This window comes from Mesocricetus auratus, unplaced genomic scaffold, assembly GCF_017639785.1.
Source record: "Mesocricetus auratus isolate SY011 unplaced genomic scaffold, BCM_Maur_2.0 Super-Scaffold_100027, whole genome shotgun sequence".
NCBI classification, from domain to species: domain Eukaryota; kingdom Metazoa; phylum Chordata; class Mammalia; order Rodentia; family Cricetidae; genus Mesocricetus; species Mesocricetus auratus.
The window spans coordinates 21,459,362-21,481,586 of record NW_024429208.1 but is presented as its reverse complement, the minus strand read 5'-3'; the positions used below and the strand labels follow the sequence as shown (position 1 = coordinate 21,481,586).

The 22,225-nt window shown below is 43.2% G+C and overlaps 1 protein-coding gene across 3 annotated transcripts in view; it reads right to left on the bottom strand.

Moving 5' to 3' along the window:
* Window positions 1-22,225, bottom strand: part of Mypn (myopalladin) — an 83,831-nt gene that overhangs the window by 58,862 nt on the left and 2,744 nt on the right. For all 3 annotated transcript variants that reach the window (XM_040732377.1, XM_021227604.2, XM_005070812.4), the window contains exon 2: window positions 13,492-14,388. In XM_040732377.1, coding sequence (XP_040588311.1) covers window positions 13,492-14,387 — 896 coding nt within the window. In that variant the 5' untranslated portion in view covers window position 14,388. The remainder of the gene's footprint in view (window positions 1-13,491; window positions 14,389-22,225) is intronic.

Sequence of the window (22,225 nt, the reverse complement as noted above, 5' to 3'; positions counted from 1 at the left end):
ATAAAGCTGAGGAGTACTGGTATACTGTGAGGGACCATAGTGGCCTGTGCTATAACATTTGCTTTTTTTTTTGAGGTAGTTTCTCCTGTGTGGCCCTGGCTAGCATGGAACTCAATCTGTAAGCAAGCTGGCCTCAGACTCACAGACAACCACTGCTTCTGCCTCTTGAGTGCTGGGATCAAGGGGTATGCCACCACACCCTGACCAGTATTTCAACTTTCATGTTTGAATTGTATGTGTATTGGTGTTTTGGTTGCATGCATGTCTGTGTGTGTGCCTGGTACTCACGGAGGGTGACGGATCCCCTGAAATGGAAGTTACAGAGGGCTTTGAACTGCTTTGTGAGCATTGGAAATTTAGCCCAGGTCTTCTAACAGAGCCAATAACTATCTCTCTAGTGTCTGTATTTGAATTTTTTTTTTTTGAGACAGGGTTTCTCTGTGGCTTTGGAGGCTGTCCTGGAACTCACTCTGTAGACCAGGCTGGCCTCGAACTCACAGAGATCCGCCTGCCTCTGCCTCCCGAGTGCTGGGATTAAAGCATGCGCCACCAACGCCCGGCCCTGTATTTGAATTTTTAAGCAATGCATCAGGTTTTTTTAAATTTCTAAAACAAATATAAGTAGTTATTTTAAAACAAATAAATGCCTTCCTTTATATAAACATTATAGGGTTGTCTCAATCCCTTAGGTAAGATTTCTCCTCCTTACTAAAAGAGAGTGGAGTTATGTCTGATAATTCCATAACCAGAGGGAGCTATTGGGGTGGGTCTGAATGCCTGAGTCAATTGTCAGAAGTATTGTCACCCTTACTCAGATGACCAGGGTGGCTTCAGCCAGACCCAAAGACCAGTCCGTTTATCTCTGACTTTAACATTGAGACCCACTCAGAAACCAGAGTGTTCAGGGTGCCTCCTGAAAGGCTGACAGCCTATCCAGCCACCCTGAAGACATCCGAGGGTGGGAGAGAGACTCCCGACCTCGGAGCTCCCCATGTTAGCGAATGCTTTCGTAGAGATGCTCTCACTAACTCCAGGTTTCCAGAATGCCTGTCCTTATGACACTCACAGAATGGCAGGAGGTGGTACCCAGTGTGATTCATGACTCAGAAGAAATGAGTCACTGGGCTGGGGAGACAGGGCAGATCCAAACCTCCCTCCTACATATTGCAGTCACCTGCCACGCCTGCTGATTTGGCCAGCTATCGAGCCAGGGAAGGAAGACACTCAAGAAATATGTTTTCCAGATTTAACTGGTTGTGTGCCCCAACCCCACCTCCTGGGCTGCCTATCATTACCAATTACCATTCTACTGTTAGATTACTAGTGCAGCTAAAACATGATGGGTAAATATTGTGACTTGTCGTCTTAGCAAGTTAACAAATTCTAAGTATAATTTGAACGTGCTGCTCTGACTCACCAGTGATAACTCTTGTTAAGGGAGTGAGCACTTTTGCTCAGAGTCCTCTTTTAACCTCGCCCCAGGCCTTCCAAAGTCCCCATCTCACCTTCTATTATTTTGTTAGCCAGTTCCTTTTCCTTCCTAGAACCTACAGATGATGTATAATTAACATATTATTTGTAGGTTTATGTGTTTAATATAATCTTTCCTTAATTGGATGTGAAAACCACAAGAGCTATCAAGGATTAGAAGCTATGTTGTATTTTACACAAAACACACACACATATTTTACTCTATATGTGTATGTGAGTGTGCATGCATGCTTATGTGTGAAAGTCAGAGGGTAACCCCATGGGTATCACGTATGGGAATGATGTCCATCTCCCTTGAGACAGGATTTCTCATTGGCCTGGAGTTCACCAATTGGGCCAGACTGGCTGGTCAGTGAGTCTTGGGGACACCGTGTCTCCCCACCATCTCAGCACTGAAATTACAAGGGTGTTCCTCCCAGCCTGCATCTTTGTGTAGGTTCTAGATGAGGAACTCAGGTTCTCACGCTTGCAAGGCAAGCATCTTGCTCACTAAGCCATCTTCCCAGCCTTGTGCTCGATTTTGTGACACACTCAATGTTTTCAATGATTACTGTTTACTCCTAAATTAACAAGTTTAAGTCTCCCTTGTCCATTGAGAGTATGGGGCTTCCACTCATGGGAAGGTGTGGGAGGATGGGCCAAGTTTTAACTTTTTTAAAAAATGTATGAGTTTAGCTGGGCATGGGGGTGTGCAACTTTAACTCCATCACTCAAGGGGCAGAGGCAGTCAGAGCTCTGAGTTTGAGGCTAGCCTGGTCTACATAGTGAGTTCTAGGACACAGCCAGGGCTACAAGGAGAAACCCTGTCTCAAAAAAAAAAAAAAAAAAAAAAAAAAAAGGACTGGGGAGATGGCTCAGAGGTTAAGAGCACTGGCTGCTCCAGAGGTCCTGAGTTCAATTCCCAGCAACCACATGGTGGCTCACAGCCATCTGTAATGAGATCTGGTGCCCTATTCTGGCCTGTGGACATACATGCAGACAGAGTATTGTATACATAATAAACAAATCTAAAAATAAAGTGTGAATTCTTTCAGGTGGGAGCTAGTTGGTACTAGCTGGTAACTTAAGCACAAAAAAGCAGTGTCCCATATGAAGACACTGAGCCCTCCCCTTCCCACTTGGCTAAATTTACGCAGAACAAAGGAGAATAAAGAGCAGGAAAGCAAGGCCTGAGCCTGGGCTGACCTTGGAGTCACAATTCTCGATTCTCCATTTTCCCAAGATCTGGGATTAGGATCGAGCTCAGCACAGCTGGCTCCCAGTGTTTTTTATTTTTTGAGACAGGGTTTTATATATCCCAGGCTGGCCTCTAGCTCCCTCTCGTTTCTGACCCTTCTGCCTCCTCTTCTTGAGTTTATCTGCGGCTGGGGATCCAAGTCAGGGCTTTGTGCCTACCAGGCAAACATATTACTAGCTGAATTTCATCCCCTAAAATAATGCTTTACAGACTAAATTACTTTGGTCAGAGCTCACTTGCCCAAAACTTTAATTGCTTCTTTCTAGAAACTTGCTTTTCTTCAACCCATTGCCTTTGTGTCTAAATTACTACACAATTTGCTTATTTATTAAAGCTATCATTTGTTATCTGTTCTCCTTCACAGAATGTAGTATTTCAGAGAACTTTTCTTTACTTAAAGAATTCCCATGTCCCTGAAACATTTCCTGGTACATATTAAGTGCCTTGAAGTGTTATTGAATGAGCAAACAGGCAAATTTTCAGGTTTTGTTGTCATCAATTTGGTTCACTGAAATCTTTGTGTTACATGTTTAAAAATATAATTTATCCCTTTGTTTTGTCCTATGTTGAGAGTGATGGTGGTGAGAGTGTATATGTGTAATTAGGTGTTTGCACAGGTGGAGGCCAGGGGTCAAATATTGGGTGTCTTCCTCAGTTACTCTAGCTACATATTTTTTTTTTTTACTTATTCAGGATAGGGTTTCCCATTGGCTCACAGATTTGGTTATGTCTGGCTGGCTAGCTAGCATGCACCAGAGGTCGTCACCCTGTCCCATTCACCTCCTCAGCCCTGGGACCACAGCATACTGCCACACCCAGGCTATTATACGCATGCCGAGGAGCTAAGCTCAAGCCCTTGGATTTGTGCAACAAGCATTTTACCAAAGGAGTCATCCCTGGACCCTGCAAGGTTTCATCTTCTAAAAGGAACTCTTCTATTTGTCTCCAAATTGATTTTCCTGAGCCGTTTGAAACCCTGGCCTGCTCAGGACTCTGCTCTCATTACAGGAGACAATAGTTTCTGGTGATTGTTGGGGTGAGGCAGCTGAGGTTTCAAATAGGTAGACACTGTGTACCAGAAGTACCCCAATCCTCCTGGCTATTGTTAGCTATCTGGGCCACTGCCCGGCCCCTCCAGAACATGCCTGCTGCTTTGGCTCCTGTATTCACGACTGTGCTTGGTGCTCAGCCCAAGCAGAGTGAGAAGCCCTGACCCACAGCTGCTCTAAATGCTGTCCCCAGGTTAATCCCGCTGAATGCCAGGGTCCTCTTCTAGTTTCTGGGTCTTTCCCCTCTGAGTCTGGAGCATGTCCAGAAGAGATCCTAGTACCTAGGCCATTTTTTCTATGATTCGGATACAACGTTTCCTTGTCAGTCAGGGTTAGTATTGTCTATTATGTCAGTGAAGCTTTAGGTTTCCATGGAACCCTTCCAAAGCCTCATTACTGTATATTCAGGAGGTTAAGTTATTTATCTTAAGGAGGTTACTTCCAGTTTATAGTTTATATATATACACATCAAGTCTCACAAAACTGGCCTCTGTCTTCTAAATGAGATTTCTACATAAAAGTCACCATTCTGATCAACAGGTAAGCAAGGAACAACAGGGCAAAAGCAAAAAGAAAGACCGTGGGAACAAAACCATACCTAACCTTTCATCAACTCAGCAGTTGTGGAACAAGTTTCCCAAATGAGAGTGTTTTGTGAATTCAGCAAGGTTGTGAAAGTCAACTGTATTTCTATACTTGATAAACACAGCATGCCATTTTTTAAAAATGATACCATTTATAGTTGCATAAAAAAGAAATACCTGTGAATAAAGATAACCAATGATTTGGTAAGACTTATAGAAATGATTTTAAATCTTTACCGAGATAATTACATGGGCCTGAGAGGCAGCTCAGTGGAGCCTTGCACACGGCTGTCTTAGATTCCATTCCCAGTAACATACTCTCTCCTGTAATCCGACCACCCAAGAGACACGGGGAGGAGCGCAAGAGAAGACCAGTCTGGGAGTTTCCGACCAGTGGGAACTGCAAAAAACCCTGTTTCAAAAACAATCTAAAGCCCAAACCAAACCAAACTAATTTGTCAAAGGATACCTAAGGAAATGGAAAGATACACCATGAGACAGAGTTTAACTAAATAGCCCAGGCTGACCTAGAACAACTCTGCAGCTCAGGTGGATCTTGAACTCATAATCTTTCAGCTTCGCCCTCCCAAGCAGCTGTGATGATAGACTTGCTCCACCAAGCTCAGCTAATGTCCAGACTATGTTTTAAAAAAATCTTAACGAAAAGAGCTGGGTGGGGGGTGGCGCAGCCTATAATCCCAGCACTTGGGAGGCAGAGGCGGGTGGATCTCTGTGAGTTCGAAGTCAACCTGGGCTATAAAAAGAAAGTTCCAGGAAAGCCAGAGCTATTACAAGAGAAATCCTGTCTCGAAACACATCCCCCGCCCCCAATCTTACAAAAAGAAAGGACCGAGCAATTCAGTAGAAAAATAAGAACACCTGGAGCCAGCAAGATCGGTGCTGGTAAAATCCATGGCTGCGGAGCGGTGGACGGAGAGAACTCGCTCCCACAGGCTGTCCTCCAAAGCCTGTGTTCACACCATGGCGCACGCACACACAAAATAAACAGATAAATAGATAAATTTTAAAAGGAACGACTAAATAACACGAGGCAGTTCTTCATGCCTATTATAATGGTTAAACTGGTATTGTCCACATTGGCAACGATGCAGAATAACCAAAGTCTTACATTATTTTGGTGAAAACATAAACCAGGGCAACTCTTTGGGAAAAACAATCGGCTGTAATTACGAAGTTGAAGTTAGTTATACACGCACTGCCTACAGTTCCATCGCTACCCACAGTAACATACCAGGTAAAAGTCATTCACCGGAATATATTGAGAGCGTATACAATTATTCATGTGTGAAAAAACAGTGAGGCCAATCAGATGTACATGGGTAGTAACACAACAATCAATCTAACCACGAGGTAATATACTATACAGCAATGAAAATGACTGAATAGAGTCATATGCCCTTAAGGAAGAAAAGTCACGTAGCGAAAGAATACAGAGGTTCTTATTCCTTTCATCTAAAATTTTTACAGGACAGACTTACCATACCCTTAATCTTTACAAAGTTAATACCTATACTCTGTGTATGGGGGATGGGTGTGTGCTCACATGCCGTAGTGTTCATGTGGATGTTGGAGGACAACATGCCTAGTCAGCTCTCTCCCTCCACCTCGTGGGCTCTGTGGATCAAATTCAGGTTGTCAACCTTTGCGGCAAGTACCTTCACCTCCCAAGCCATCTTGCTGACCCCTAACTATTTTTTTCTTTTTTAATTATAGACAAAGTAGAGACACACGCATTGCTAAGCGTCATCAATTATCAACACGTTACCAGCAGCTTGTTAAAATATGGTGTCTGACCGCCTCTTCAGACCTTGGCTCAGGGGCTCCTGGGTGAAGTCTATGAAGTTTCCTGCCTGTTTAGGTCCCAGGAGACACTCATGCCGCAGGTCCAGTGAGCTACTCTGCCTGCTGTAGAAGCTATGTGAAGCCGCCGCCTTTTCTTCCAAACCAGCTCTGCCTCACTCCTAGTGTTTTGGCCTTGTGAATTCGTTCAGTTCCTTATACTCGGCAGTTACCTTGCTGTTTGCCTCAAGGACTTTTCTGTTTCCTCATCCTGTGACAGTGGCTCCCCCTCCCCTACCCTCACTTGGTTGGGCTAACTCCTTTAGCCACTCTTTAGGTGTCAGCTCTAGTACTATTTTTTAGGGAAAATGTTCCTAATCAATCATTAGGCTTGTCCCCTACTATGTGTTCCCTCCTATATACAGTTCATCACTATTAAAATTATGTATTATTTGTAGAGTTTTTAAATATGATCCCCCTACTAGACTCTAAGCTTTCTGAAAGTGCTTGATTTAAACTTAGACACAAGACACACAACTGTGCTAAATACTCATTGGAGGAATGAGTGAATGTGGGATTTCCCAAAAGGTTAAAGGAAAGGCCCGGAAATAACAGAATATGGCCTGCCTCTGTATTATTTAAGATATCCTTCCTTGCTGGGCAGTTGTGGGGGACGCTTTTAATCCCAGCGCTCAGAAGGCAGAAGCAGGAAGATCTGTGAGTTCAAGGCCAGTTTCATCTACAGAAAATTCCAGGATGGCCAGGGCTATACAGAAAAACCCTGTCTCAATACACTCCCTAAAAAAATAGCTTTATTTTATTTTTAGCATCATGTAGCCTAGGATGGCCTCCAACTTGCTAAGTAGCCAAGGAGGACCTCAAACTTGGGACCCTCCTGCCTCTACCTCCCCAATGCTGGCTGGGATTATGCGCATGAGCCCCCATGGCTACACAACATCCTTTCTTCTGTTTTAAAACAACTATAGCATTTCCTTTCTGTCTCCTTGGTGTCCTACTGTCAAGCAAATGCCTCAGAGTAGCAATAAGGAAACCCAACAACCATAGCAGGTGATGATTGCTATAAAAAGGTAGACTTGTGCTGCCTTAGAAGTTTGTGTACAGGCAGCCCCAGAGTTACCCAGCTGTACATTCCTGGGCAAAGAATCTGGAGTCAGGACACAGAAAGGCACCAGGGCCATTTGCTGTGAATTCCTGCAGGCTTTCATCCACGGCTACCGCACCAGTGGATGCCATTTTCTAGGACCCAGAATGAAACTCTGCCCAAGCTTAACAGGCTTTCCAGAAATGCTAATTTTATCGAGATAGGATCTCGCTTCTACTGAGAGATCTCAACATAATTCACTTGGAAACCAAGACTAAAAGCACAGAGGTGTTTTCAGCTTGCCAAACTGAAGTTACACGAATGTAGGTGAAATGCGCCTATTACACACAGGAGCCCGGAGACAGCTGCCCAGTATGCTTCATTTCCTTCCTGACCATGACACTCCTATTTTACAAGCTGAAATGACTCATCATTGCACTTTTTTTTTTTTTGAGACAAAGTCTCAGGCTACCCTGGAACTCATTATTTTGACCAGAATGATGAATATTTGATCCTTCTTGTGTCTACCTCCCTAGTTCTAGGAATCCAGGATCTGTACCACCCACGCCTGGTTTATGCTTTGCTATAGATTGAACCTGGGGCCTCACACATCTTAGGCAAGCGCTCTGCCAGCTGAGGTACATCCCCAGCTCAGCTGTGGTGTGTTGTTAGAACCCTATGGATCAGAGATCTGTGTTGCTGGGTCCCTTGAGATGTGCTAGGAGCTTTAGCGGGGCAACAAGGAGGCATCAGGTGTTCTCTGCTCAGCTCCTGTAAGCCTAACTATATTGATTTTATCTTAAAAGTGTGTGTGTGTGTGTGTGTGTGTGTGTGTGTGTGTGAGAGAGACAGACAGACAGTCAGACAGACAGATAGACAGACAGACAGACACACACACAGAGAAAGAGACAGAGAAAGAGAGAGAGAGAGACAGACAGACAGACAGACAGACAGATAGACAGATAGACAGACACACACACACACAGAGAAAGAGACAGAGAAAGAGAGAGAGAGAGAGACAGCAGACAGATAGACAGATAGACAGACACACACACACACAAAGAAAGAGACAGAGAAAGAGAGAGAGAGACAGACAGACAGACAGATAGACAGACAGACAGACACACACACACAGAGAAAGAGACAGAGAAAGAGACAGAGAAAGAGAGAGACAGACAGATAGACAGACAGAGACACAGAGAGAGACAGACAGACAGACAGACACACACACACACACAGAGAGGGAGGGAGACTTGGGGAAGTTTTTTCGGGGGAGTCACTGTTGAAGGAAAGTTGGAGACTACTGTTTTCCATTCTAGCACTGCTCTTCACCGGCACTGTGTGGCCAGCTCCTTTGTAAACACTAGGGAAAGGCAAGCATTCCCTCTATCCTCTTAGACTAGACCAACTTAGCTTTATACAAGGCACAGGGATGCTGAGGCAGACCTTCCTAGTGTCCAGGGTAACTCTTCAGATATTGTAATCCCTTTCTGTCAGGGTCTCTGGGTTGTCTCCAATTCATGTGTAGCTAAGAATGACCTTGAATTCCTCTTCCTCCTTCCACTAGGCCGCTCCTGGCCCACGATGCCTTTTGTTTTGTTTTCCAGGTACCCAGCTTCAAACTTGTGGAATAATTTTAGTGTGTGTGTGTGAGTGTGTATGGGTGTGAGTGTGCGTGCAGGTGTGCATACACATGCTTGTGGAAACTACAGGTTGACATGAGGTGTCATTCATCAGTTACTGTATCTTTCTTTTTTTCCAATTTATTCTTTGAGACTCTCATACAATGTGCTGCCTTTATGTGCATGGGTATGTTTCCTGGAGCATAGCAGCCTACTATCCACCAGGGAGCCCCAAGGATCCACTTGCTGCCTCCCCGGCACAACATTGCCCAGCCTTTTCAAATGGAGTAGTTTCTTAAATCATCCCTCCAGTCTAGTCAGTCACAGAGTTCAGCCTCATCTAAACATTGGTCTTTGGCGTCCTTTCTTCTCCTTCTCCTGGCAGGCAACCCATCCCACTTTGGAGTATTTGATGCCCAGGACACCTTCGGTGGCTTCCCCAGAAACCTCGACACTCCACCTCTTCCTGATCTAACCCAGCCTTCCAGAACCATCCTCCCCAAATGCTCCCTCTCACTTTGCTCACACAACCTTAGACAGTATCCAGTTTGTTCTGGACTTCCCTTTCCAGGCCCTTCGGAATCATCCGGCTCCACTCTCCTTTCTGGTTAGGTCAGTCTCCTCCCTGTCACTTGACAATATTACAGGGCCGGGATCTGGGGCCCTCTGTCAGCAGGCCTCCTTGGCAGGACAGGGTTCATCCTTTCCACCCACCTCTTCATTAGTGCCTCTGCCCTCAGCTCTCCACCAGACAAGGGCTTGAGATTCCTTGAGAGCAGCTGTCTGCGGGCACTTGCACTTGGTTTTTCTAACCCTGCTCCCACTCCAGGGTCCAGTGCTTGCTTTATCTTGCACTCCAGGCATAGCAATGTCTCTTCTGAGCCACAACTGCATCCTATACTCTTTTCTTTTCAAAGGTAGGGTCCCATGGAGCCTAACATAGCCTCAAACTTGCTATGTTGCTAAGGACGACCTTGAACTTCTGACCCTCCTGCCTCTACTTCCCAAGTGCTGATTATAGGCATGTGTCACCATGTCTGGTTTTATGTGGGGCTGGGGACCAGTCTTAGGCGTCCCCAGCCCTACTCTTTGTATGCCCCTTATTATACGATACTGCATCGTTCTGATTACATGTCTGATTTCCGTACTAGATTATGAGTTGCCCTCTCAGAATGGTTTAGATGTGGTTTTAAAACAAGGTCACTAACCTCCAATAGCCCACTGCTTTGAACTCTTGGGGAACAACTTTAATGACTCAATGGGTGTTTGTTGAAGAACAAATGAGTCCATTTCTAAGTAGCTCCTGTTTGGTCTTCAAAGTTCAACTGGAATGCCTTTACATCTCCACAGCCTTCTTCAACTTTCCTATTTCACAGCCTGAGAACATATGGGTTACTTCTATAGAAATCAGGATGACTTCTTCCATTAGATTTCAACCTCATGGAAAGCATAGGTATGAATTTATATTATCTGTATATTTGCATTGACAATGGTGTCAAGCAAATTAAAAGCTAAACAAATATTGCTTTCAGAGTAGACATGTATAAATTCTGTATTAGGAAAATATTGACGGCTGATAGCCGGTCAAGAAAATTATAGTTTTCTTCATATAACTAAAGTCTGGAAATTCAGTATAAGTTCATTCAGAAATGAATGTAATAAATTCCCACACGTTTCCTGGCCTCAGAACAATTGTTGGTATAGACATGAACTCTATCAGTAGAGAAATTTTTCCCAGGTAAAATTAGTATTGCTTCATAGTAGCCACATACATGACTTTCATTTTGTGTGTGTATACATGTTTTGTGTGTGAGTATGTATGTATGCATGTTCACATGTGTGTGAGTTCATGTTCATGCATGGGGTTGGGGGAGGTTGACATCACATCAGATGCCTTCTTCTATTGCTCTCCATATTATTTACTGAGATGAGGTCTCTGCTGAGCCTGGAGCTCACCCATTCCATCTAGTCTAACTAACCAGTGTACCTGGGAATCTTGCATTGTGTGGGTCCTGGAGATCTGAACTCTGATCCTCATAGTTGCACTTTAATCCATTGAGCCACCTCTCTAGCTTGAAAACGTATAGGTTTGTAAAATTTTGCCTGCCTGATTAACCAGTTTTGGGTGGCTATTGGATTACTTTGATTGGGGAAGGGATACTTTATAATCCTGGTTGACTTCTTGGGGTGGCGTACTGAATTGGTCTTGTAACCGAGACTGTCACCATTGAAAAATGGGGAGAATGACTTCTTGAGTGATTTTGTCTTTTTCTGAAAAAACAGTCTGTGCCCGAAACCAGTGAGTTGGACTGCACCACTCTAAAGTGTGTGTGTGCTGTAATCTAAGGGCTCACCAGTTTACTTAGACTGATCAGAAGCTGTGGAGAGACATGTGTCATGCTGCTGAAATGACACCTCACAAACTCTACTGACTAAAGTCCCAGGCAGTGCCATCAGTCATATATAAAGGAGAAGGTCAGACACCACCATTCCCATTCTTTGTCCAACTGTCTAACTCACGATTTAAATGTGAAGTGAATAAATCTCTTGCTTTTCTGGTTTTGTTTGTTGGTTTGTTTTTAACACTCAGATGGTGTCCTCTGCCTTATACTCTCCCAAATGATGAGAACCAGTATCAATTGCACATGCCAAGTGCAGGGAAGTCACACCAGGAGCCGATTCACTCTGCACCTTCTCCTCAGGGTCCTCAATGCTCTTCACACCGAGGGACCTCTCCAGTAATTAGAGTAATGTGTAGTCTTCCCCATCCACTATTTATTCATTGACTCACTCAACATTCCTGAGAGGCCAGCATGGGTTAGAAGTGATGCTTGACACTCAAGACTCAAAACCATGGAGTCCTGCTTTGAAGGTCAGTTGGGAAACCTGATAGTAAACTATCCACACCACTGTGAAAATAATATTGGATATGCTTTATGTTACCCTTGAAAGCAAAATCTGATATATGAATATGTCTTTGGGCCAGAATATCTTCAATTAGTGTGCATACATAAAATATAATTATTCATATTGACATGATTGCTTTATTGTATGAATATTATGAAAGAAAAAGATGAAATACTGTTGACTTACAGAGACTAAAGGTTACATAGTAATGATGTCATCTTCTAGCAGTGATTAGGTGGTCAGTGAAATATAGAAACTCTTCCAGGCCTCTGAATACTAGTAATTCTCCACAAAACAATGTATTTTAGCTGTACTATTCATATTACCATATAGTAATAAAAGAGGTACCAAATATCACCTGGGAAGCTAAGGTTGCTTCCAGGTTCTGTGGGACCACAAACATAAAAGGGAATACTTCAAAGTATAGGATAACATTAGGCCATAAAGTTAGGTGCAGCTCATGTAGGCCCTGAAACGTCTGCCTGTGGACCTCACAAAACAGCTGACTATGGTAGACACAGCAAAGAGGAGTGTCTTTAGGGACAGAGAGACGGCACAGCAGATAAAGCCCTTGACTTGCAAGCATGAGAATCAAATCTGGGATCCCCAGAAAAAAAGCTATGTGTAAAATCCAGGTGTGCAGGAGGCAGATACAGGCAGATCTTTGTGAGTTCAAAGCCAACCTGATCTACAGAGTGAGTTCCAGGACAGCCTCCAAAACAATACAGAGAATGCCTGTCTGGAAAAAAGCCAAAACCAAAACCAAAAAAAAAAGTCAGGTGTGGTAGAGTCTGTCTTTTCTTCCAGTGTTCCCCTGGTAAGATGGGAGGTAAAGGCAGAGAAACTCCCAGCAACTCAAGGACAGGCTAATGTGCATGTGTGTTGGCGCGAGCGCGCGCGCACACACACACACATACACACACACACACACACACACACACACACACACACACACACACACACACACACTGATCATCCCCTCTACTCATTATACATAGTAGGAAAGGACTTGGGAATTAGGAGAATAGTGTCTTATACATGTAGAATGATTTTTTTTTTTTTTTTTGGTTTTACGAGACAGGGTTTCTCTGTATTGTTTTGGAGGCTGTTGGTCCAGCCCGGCCTCAAACTTACAGCAATCCGCCTGCCTCTGCCTCCTGAGTGCTGGGATTAAAGGTGGACGTCACCACCACCCGGCGTAGAATGAATTTTTAAAAACTGACCTTACAGCTTTTAGAAGAAAAGAATTTGAGGCATGGTCGTATGTAGACCAGGCGGTCTTGAACTCTATATATGTAGTCAAAGATGACCTTGGCCTACTGATCCTGTTGTCTCTCCTTCCTGTGTGCTGGAATACAAGCTTGTGCCACCATATTTGGTTTTCTGTGGTGCTGAGGGAATCTAGGACTTTCAGCATGGTAGCTAGACAAGCACTCTACCAGTCCAAGAAATTTTATTCATTGCAATGCTGGGGTGAGGGGCTGAACTCAGGTCCTCACACATGCTGGGCAAGTAATCTATCAATTCCAAGCCTACTACGGTCTCAACCCTAGGACAATTTAAACTACTTACGGAGCTAATGTTAGGTTCCTGCCTTTCATCCTAGCTCCTTTTCTCAAAGGAAGTATGGGGTTTTCTGGAACAATCATGGCAGACAGATAGCATTGCTAAACACCACTCACTCAGTGGCTGTTTTTACCTTACTTGGGGTGGCGGAATTCCTACCACTACGCAATCCAACTGGACTCGGCTTCCTTCCGGAACTTCTCGACTCCTTAACTTCTGTGTGAAGCGCGGAGGCTGCCCCAGGGGTTCTTCGTAGTACAGGGATGAAGGTGAAGACCCTGGAGTGCTGTCTCCTGCAGCAGCCTCGCCTGCAGCCAACTCAGCTTCCCGCCTCTTGGCTTCTCGTTGTTCAATCGCGTGGTTGAGCTCATTGTCCCTGCTGTCTGCAGGGATCGGGATGGGTACAGATGCTCTTTCTCGCCTCTCTGTCAGATCTGAGAAAGCAGGGCTGTTTTCCTGCGGGGCTTTGTTTTGAGATTCCGTTTTGCTCTTGTGGTTTTTGCAGGCCCGAGGTCTGATCCTCTTGGAGCTGTGGGCCTTGAAAAGGGAGGACAGCTCTTCAATGAAATCGGCGGCCTTGTTTAGGAAGACTTTCTTGGACTGGGTTTCAGAACTGTACTGTGGCCTCTTGGTCTCCGGGGGACTGTCTTTAGAGCTGGCAGGGCCTCGAGGGCTGTCCTGGCAGAAGGCAGGTTCGAAGCTTGGTTTGGGCGAAAGCTTCGTCTTGTCGGAAGACAGACGTTTCCTAGCTTGAGCTTCATCCACTCTCTCCAAAGGGTCGTGGTTGATGGCCAGCCTTGCCAGATTGACGCTCTCGTCCAACTCTTCTTGACTCAGGAAAGCGGACAGATCCGGGAGGTCCTCTTGGCCTCCTCCTTCAGCAGCCACAGAAGGACTGCCGAAGTGGAAAGGGTTGGAGGAAGGCTCGGCTCGACTCCGCTCGTCCCCGCGATGTCTGGTTTCCGCCAGATAGCTTTCTCGCAGAAGCTGAGAGATGGAAGTAGATGCTTCTATGCTGTCGTCTTGCATGCTGTAACAAAGTCATGGGCATCGTAAATAAAGGAAAAAAAAAGAAAACAGATCACTGCTGTGGAATAACAAGCCTGTATTTACTATAGCACAGACTTAAATTATGTTAAGAAACGCTTAACCTAGTGTTTACATTTTCACAAAAGTGAAAGACTTATCAATGACTCCTCATTGTAAAAGGAAATGAAGTTTCCCTGAAATTAAATTGGCGTGATGGCCAACACCTTTAATCCCAGCACTTGGGAGGCAGAGACAGGTGGATCTCTGCAAGTTCTGAGCCAACCTGATCTACCTAGTCTGTTCCAGGACAACCAGGGCTATATAGAGAGACCCTATTTCAAAAGTCCAAAACAAACACAAAACTCCTGGGGATTTCTATTTTAGTACTTTCTTTACATTGAATTCAATTGTACAAACTATGAGATAACCACAGTAACTTTATACAGTGTCAGGGAATGGAACTCAGTGGCAGAATGCTTGCCTAAAATGTGAAAAAAAAAAAGTCTAAGCCTAATTTATCAAATCACATTTATTTATTTACATTTGCTTATTCATTGTTGTAAGGCATACATGTTCCACAGAGGTTCTTTCTTCCACCATGTAGGTCTAGGAATCACACTTGGGCTTGGCAGCAACACCCTTACCCACTGAGCTGTCTGATCGACTTGTCTAAGCCAGATTTTGCTAACAGTTGCAATGGTCGATGTGCTTTCGTATTCAAAACAGATCTGTTCTGCACCCTTTCCTCACTTGTCAATTTTGTTAACTTGGTGATAATAGAATTATGGAAAAATGAAAGAAGTTGACAACATAGTCTCCTTTAATTACTGAAAATGTAGTCTTGACATATATGGCTCATGAAAAAAAGTTTATGTTGTTTGACTAGAGACAAGCTGTTTAAATTTAGTGTTGTTGCTGGGCTCAGTCTGTTCTTGACAGCTAGAATAATCTGGCCTTTATGTTGAGTCTAAGTAGTGGGACTTTAAAAAAAAATCACTTGTATGTCTGTGTCCACAAGTGCCGGTGTTCAGTGAGGTCAGAGGTGTCAGCTCCCACTATGTGTGCCGAAAACAAAACTGGGTCCTCCACAAGAGTGGTATGTGCTCTTACCGGCTGAGCATCTCTCCAGCCCCAAGTCTGTTTTTAAGAGCATCTTAAAGCCGGGCGTTGGTGGCGCACGCCTTTAATCCCAGCACTCGGGAGGCAGAGGCAGGCGGATCTCTGTGAGTTCGAGGCCAGCCTGGTCTACAAAGTGAGTTCCGGGACAGCCTACAAAGCTACAGAGAAACCCTGTCTCGAAAAACCAAAAAAAAAAAAAAAAAAAAGAGCATCTTAAAATAACATCGGTTAAGAGAAGATGTGAGAGGTAGGAGAATGTAGCACTTGGCAGGGGACTTCACATACCTGAGTGCCAGTCTTAGTTTGTAAATTGTGAATATATAAATATATCACTCTTTGAAAATGAATAGTTTTGACGAGCATTGGTGGCGCTTGCCTTTAATCGCAGCATTCAGGAGGTAGAGGCAGGCAGATCTCCATGAGTTCGAGACCAGCCTGGTCTATAAGAGCTAGTTCCAGGACAGCCTTCAAAGCCACAGAGAAGCCCTGCCTCAAAAAATAACAAAACAAAACAAAAACAAAAACAAAATAGTTTTAAAACTTTAAGAAAATAGTGTAGGGCTGAAGAGTTGTCTCAATGGTTAAAAGAGTAGTTGTTCTTACCAAGGACCTGAGTTTGATTCCCAGTACCCACATGGAGGCTCACCACTTCCTCAGACATACAAGTGGGCACAAACAGACTTACAGGCAAAGCACTCATATGAATAAATTTTTTAAAAATCTAAAAAAAAAAAGAAAGAAAAGAAAATAGTACAATGTGATTTGTACTGGTGCTGTCACCCATATATAGATTCAGCTACTTCCCAGGAGGATAGTGACACTCAGGCTGTTATTTTCTCCCATCCTGAACAGATTCTCAGGGATGGCTAGAACCTTCTCCATCGACCTCGACTTACTTAGCACCCCACCTTTTAGCTCCACCCACCCTCAGATGTGGTGATGGGATGAAGACTACTTTGGCATTCTTTGCTACTAGGTATTGGCCTTGTCCTGGGAAGATGGGGAAGAAAATAATCCCCTAAGTCTCTGTTGTCTCTAAGAGTCTGTTTCAGTCCATCCTTCTCTGCCACCTGACCCGGAAGCCATCTTTGGCCTGACGCAGCAGCCCCTCACTTACATCACACTGAAGGCTTCCTAGGAACTTCCCTGGCTCCCAAACCTCCACAGTGCTATCCCAAGCTAACCTCTCAATTGGCAAAGTAGGCAGTCACCTTGAGAGGGCAATTAGAGATGGCTGGAAGGATTGCTCACAGTGAAATGTTTTTTCTATGCGCTTGCCAGAGCCTGAGATGGTTCTGACTGGAGTTATTTATTTCAGTGAAGTCGACTGTGCCTTCAAAGGCAATGGATTTAAAATTCCAGGGTGTTGAATGAAACCATCACTTTAAATCTAGAAAGATGGTCATTATTGTGTGGATGATAATATGAAAATCGGAACTATGTTCAGTTGAGCAAATTATGATATGCTCATTCACTAGAATAGTTTTAAATTTTGTAGACTGATAATATGTAAAACAGCACATGAAAGTAACACTGATATCTCAGTTGAAATTTTTCATTTGTGCATGAACTCTGTGGAAGAACAGATGTATGAAATAAGGCTAAAACTGCTATTTGAAAGCTTTTTTAATATACTGATTATAATCAATAATTTATAAATCAATTATTGTAACTACCTATTTGTTATCAGCTACTTCTTTGGCTCAGTTTGAGTTTCTGAATACATTGAAGTACCAGGGTGAAAAGTAACACTGCCTTAGACAGTGGGATGCTTGTCCGTCTGAGGGATGGTGTGTCACAATGTGACTTTGTCTGTGTTCTGAGCCAACACAGAAATGAGCTTGGATCTTAGAATTAGAGAGATCCGAGTTCAAATTATGGCTTCATCTCTCAGCAGGTGTGTGACTGAGACATTGACATGACTTCTCTGGGTTTGCTTTCCTTATCTTTAACTCTCTTTCTGCGGGATTAAGAACAACAACTTCAAGAAGGCGAAGGCCTTCATACATGGCCTATGGCTATGAGGATGCAACTGACATTATCGCTATTTTAAAAAGAAATAGGCATTTCTTTTTCTTTCTAAAACACAGCACAGACATTAATGTTGAAGAAATTTCAGAAAGCTTATATTTAAGGTGGAAGTGGAAAAAAAGAATAGTCACTGATTTCTATATATAGTTTTTTTTTAAGAAGCCAACTGAGATATGTGTGCTTGTTTTTATGCTTATGGTTATAAAACTATTCCGATAATAAAAGTTCCAAGTATTTAAAATATAGGATTTCTGCAGTAGTTTAATGTTTTATTCCCCAAGATGTTGGTGCATGGCACCAACTCAACATCTGATGCTTCCTGGATGTATTAAGGTCAGGAAGTCTAATTTGTGGAAGCCTTCATCTCAAGCTGTAAAACAGGGAAGACAACAGTGGCCATCTCTAGGCTGAAGTGATGATTAAATGGTCTCGGCACTTGGCACTTAGCACACAGTCAATAGATGGTAGTTACCTTTGTCACATATGACCACATTTCATGATGGAGAAATAGTAGCAGGAGTAAATGACTTCCTAAGAAAGACATTGACAATGTGATGACCTCTAGATTTGTACTTATCCAGAATGTCGGTATTCTGCTGAGGTAGAAGAAGCTCATGAATGGCCTGTCCTTATTTCAAAACACTACATATTCTCCTTGATTGTCCTGCTCACTGTTCCCACCTCTCCTTACTCTCTTTTACTAGACTAAATTCTGCATAGTTTGCAACTCTTAGCCAAGACATCACTGTCCTGGAACCTCTTCCCTCTCTCCAATACGTCTGAAAACCTCATGTCCTTATTACCAAACACAGTGCTTAACTTTGAATTTGTCTGGTTTTTGTTTGCTTGCTTGTTTTGTTTTTGTTGTCTCTCCTACATTGCATTGTATTCTCTCCATAGACAGAGAACAGAAGAGAGTCGACAAATACCTGCTGCGCTATTTTGTTCACCAGAACTTCCTATTAGCTCTACTACTTAATTTTTTTAATCGCAGGGTTAGGGAGAAGAGATAAAATGACAAAAGAAAACTTGCAGTCAAAAGAAAAACTATACGATACTGCAAAAAAGAACAAAGGCTTCATACATGTTGGACACGTGTTCTATCACTGGCTATAACTCTGCCGTGTCATTAACTAGTAGTAATTGAGCATCTTCTCTATGCCAGGTACCATTCCAGGTATTGAAGATTCAGTGGCCAATAAAAGACAGAACCTCTGTTTTTATGGAGCCGATTTCCCTGGGGTGAGGATAGCAATGTTGAGAACAAAGAATGAAGTTGGGCATGGTGGTCAGCTGGAAAGCAGGGAGGGTGGTCAAGAAGGATGAGTTTCTTTAACTGGGAGAGTCAGGAAAATCTATTTTGGAGATATCAGCAGTCTGACCAACTAGGGAGAATGTTCCTTACCAGGAAGAAATGTCAAGGTCAGAAAGGATACGTGTGTGGTGTGTTGGGTCAAACCCTACATACCCAGTGAGCAAAGCAGAAGAAAGGAAGACATGAGGTTGGAAATATACGCGGCCATAGACTGGGTGTGGTGGCTCATGCCTGGGATCCCAGTGCTTGGGAAGATGAGGCAGGTGCAGTGTTATGGGTTTCACGTCAGCCTGGACTATGGAGTAAGACCCTGTCTCAAATAATAATAAAAATAAAAACAAGAAAAAGGAAGGAAGGAAGAAGGAAAAGGTAGAAGGTCAGATCATATTAGGCCTTGCAAATCATGGAAGGGACTTCAAATTTTTTTTACCTTATGAAAGGAGAAGATTAATAGGAATCAGTTGTGATGTGCTATGCCAGCTATGGGGGTGTGGATCAGTGAGTGATAGTAGCTGGAGGTGGTGAGGAATGGTTGGATTTGAGATCTCTTTTGAAAGCAGATGCCAATGATTTGCTCATAGGTTGAGAATGAGTGATGAGAGAAAGACCAGAGTATTTATGACCTGAGCAACTGGGTGGCTGGCAGAATCAAATTTGGGGAAGGGAAACTTTGAGTTCTCTTAGATATTTCATCTGGGGGGTCCTGGGACATTAGGCCACATTCTCATTGTTGTCCCTGGTAATTGAAATGCAGTTTTAAGCCACTTTCAAAAAAAGATAAGTAGCAGCTCCTGAGAAAGCATTATGGTGTTTGCGAAGTGCACCATGCTGGAAATGAAGAAGCCCCCTCAGTTGTCTGGATAGATGTTGCTATTGTCCTACATCAGAGTGGCCACACAAAGAACTCACTTGCTTAGCTGAGTTTCTATGTGTTTTCTTTTCCCTATGACTTTTCCTTAGGAGATTCTGTCCTGAGAACTTGTTTGTTTCATAAAAACAAAACTTGATGCTAATACCTTTAGTGCTCTCTCTGTCTCTGTCATTCTCTGTCTCTCTGTCTCTTTTTCCTTTGGCACAGGGTCTCACTGTGAAGTCCTGGCTGACCTATAATTCACTATATAGAAGATGATGGACTCAAACTCATAAAGGCCCTGAGTGCTAGGATTAAAGGTGTGTGCTATTCTTCTTGCTTGCTTCCTCTCTCTGGAGCTTTGGGTTGAACCCAGGACCTCTGGCATGTTGGGCAAGTGTCTATTACTAAGCTCTATCCCTAGCCCATGGGGCATATTTCTTGACTCATTATAACTCTATCTTTCTCCAGGCCCCTGTTGTTGGAAAGGTGACACTATAAACTCATCTTTCATTTATAAGGTGACTGTTTACATTGGGACTTTGGAGCATTTGCCCTGGGTCGAATCTCTAGTACTACAAAAGCAAACAAACAAACAAACTGTGTTGTTGCCTGGAGAGTTGGCAAAGCCCAGCATTAAATAACTCAAATTTAAACATAAGTGCTAGAATTTTCTGGCTATGAAATATCAATAATTGTTTATTACTTTATTATTATATTTTGGTGCTACGGACTGAACTTAGAGCCTTACACATGCTAAACATGTCTAGTATCGTTATGGATTTAATTGGAGGTGAGGAGAGGTTGCTCAAGAGTCCATAATCTCAATTAGACAGAAGAAATATGTTTTGGCGATTCTCAGTGCAGCATGGTAACTGCAGCCAATAGAGCAGTGTATGCCAAAACATAAATAAGTATGTGAGGCATACTAATTAACATGATTAATCACTGTACAACGCATATATATAACAAAACATTAAGCTGCTCCCATCAACAATCATAGCTTCTGTCAATTCCTTAGTAAGGTTGTAAAACAGGAAACATCTTTTATGCACAGCTCTTTAAACACCATTGTGTATTCACCACAGTGTCGGGAACACGTTCATAAAACCACCACAAAAACAAAACAAACTCGTAAAACCCAAATCTAGTTTCTAGGTTGACACAGAAAGAGTCTAATGTTTAATAGTTACTGATGAAGAATGCTGGGAGAGGATAAGTTAGTTATGTTTAAGCAACTTACCTTCTACTGCAGCACACACACACAACACACAAATCCCCTGCTTACTTCCTAGGTTTGTCTGTGAAAGGGCTTTAAAAATAGAGCTATGTGCACATTTAACATAACTATTTTCTGCCGATACGTAATTACCAGGCCTAGAATTTTCATTAGGGGGACAACACGACAGTGTTCTCTTTGGGGCTTTGGGGCTTTGTGGCAGGTTCTCTTGTAGCCTACACTATTCTCAAATTTGATTTGTAGTTGAGAATAACCTTGAAATTCTGATCCTCCTGCCTCCAGCTCCTGAATGCTGCCTTTTAAAAAATTACATTTTATTCATTTTATTCATTTAGAGAGAGAGAGAGAAAAATGTGTGTGTGTGTGAGAGAGAGAGAGAGAGAGAGAAAGACAGACAGACAGACAGACAGACAGAGAGAAAGACAGACAGAGAGAGAGAGAGAGAGAGAGAGAGAGAGAGAGAGATTATATGTGGAGGCCAGAGGACAAGCTGTGGGAGTTGGCTCTTCTACCATGTAGGTCTCAAACCCTTACCTATAGAACCATCTCACTGGCCCCACTTTTTTTTCCTTAATACAAAATTTCCCTGTGTAGGTCAGACTAGTCTCCCTCAATCCTCCTGCTTCAGCTTTTTGAGTGCTGAGATTACAGATAGAATTACCCAGTATAAGTGAATTCTTTGGGATATGCCCTTGCTTGGAGAACTGTGTAGGGAACACCTTTTAATCACTGGGCTGCAAGTGAGATGCACTTTGTGCACCATTACAATGCCTATCCCCCAATGCTACAATGATCATCTTGACCTTTGTGTTGTTTCTAGTCTATTTGTGTAATGAGAGTGGCATTGGTTACTTAATGTATTCATATAGATAGATAGGGAGGGGGGGAGGGAGGGAATCTGGAGAGGTTGATGGTAGTCCCAGTGACAGGTTTGGAAGCTGTGTGAAGCAATGAACTATTATATAGAACAATGGTTTCTCAATCTCCCTGACACTGCGACCCTTTAATACAGTTCCTCACGTTGTGGTGACCTCCAACCATTAGCTGTTTTCATTTCTACTTCACAACTGTAAAGTTGCTACTCTTTTGAATCATAATGTAAATACATGTGCTCTCTGATGGTCTTAGATGACCCCTGAGAAAAGGTTATTGAACTCCCAAAGGAGCCAGAACCCACAGGTTAAGAACCACTGATATAGGGAAACATAAACATAAAACATTCTCATAAACTCAAATTTTCTTTTTTTTAAATAAGAAAATAAGGAGGAAAAAGGACGCACTTA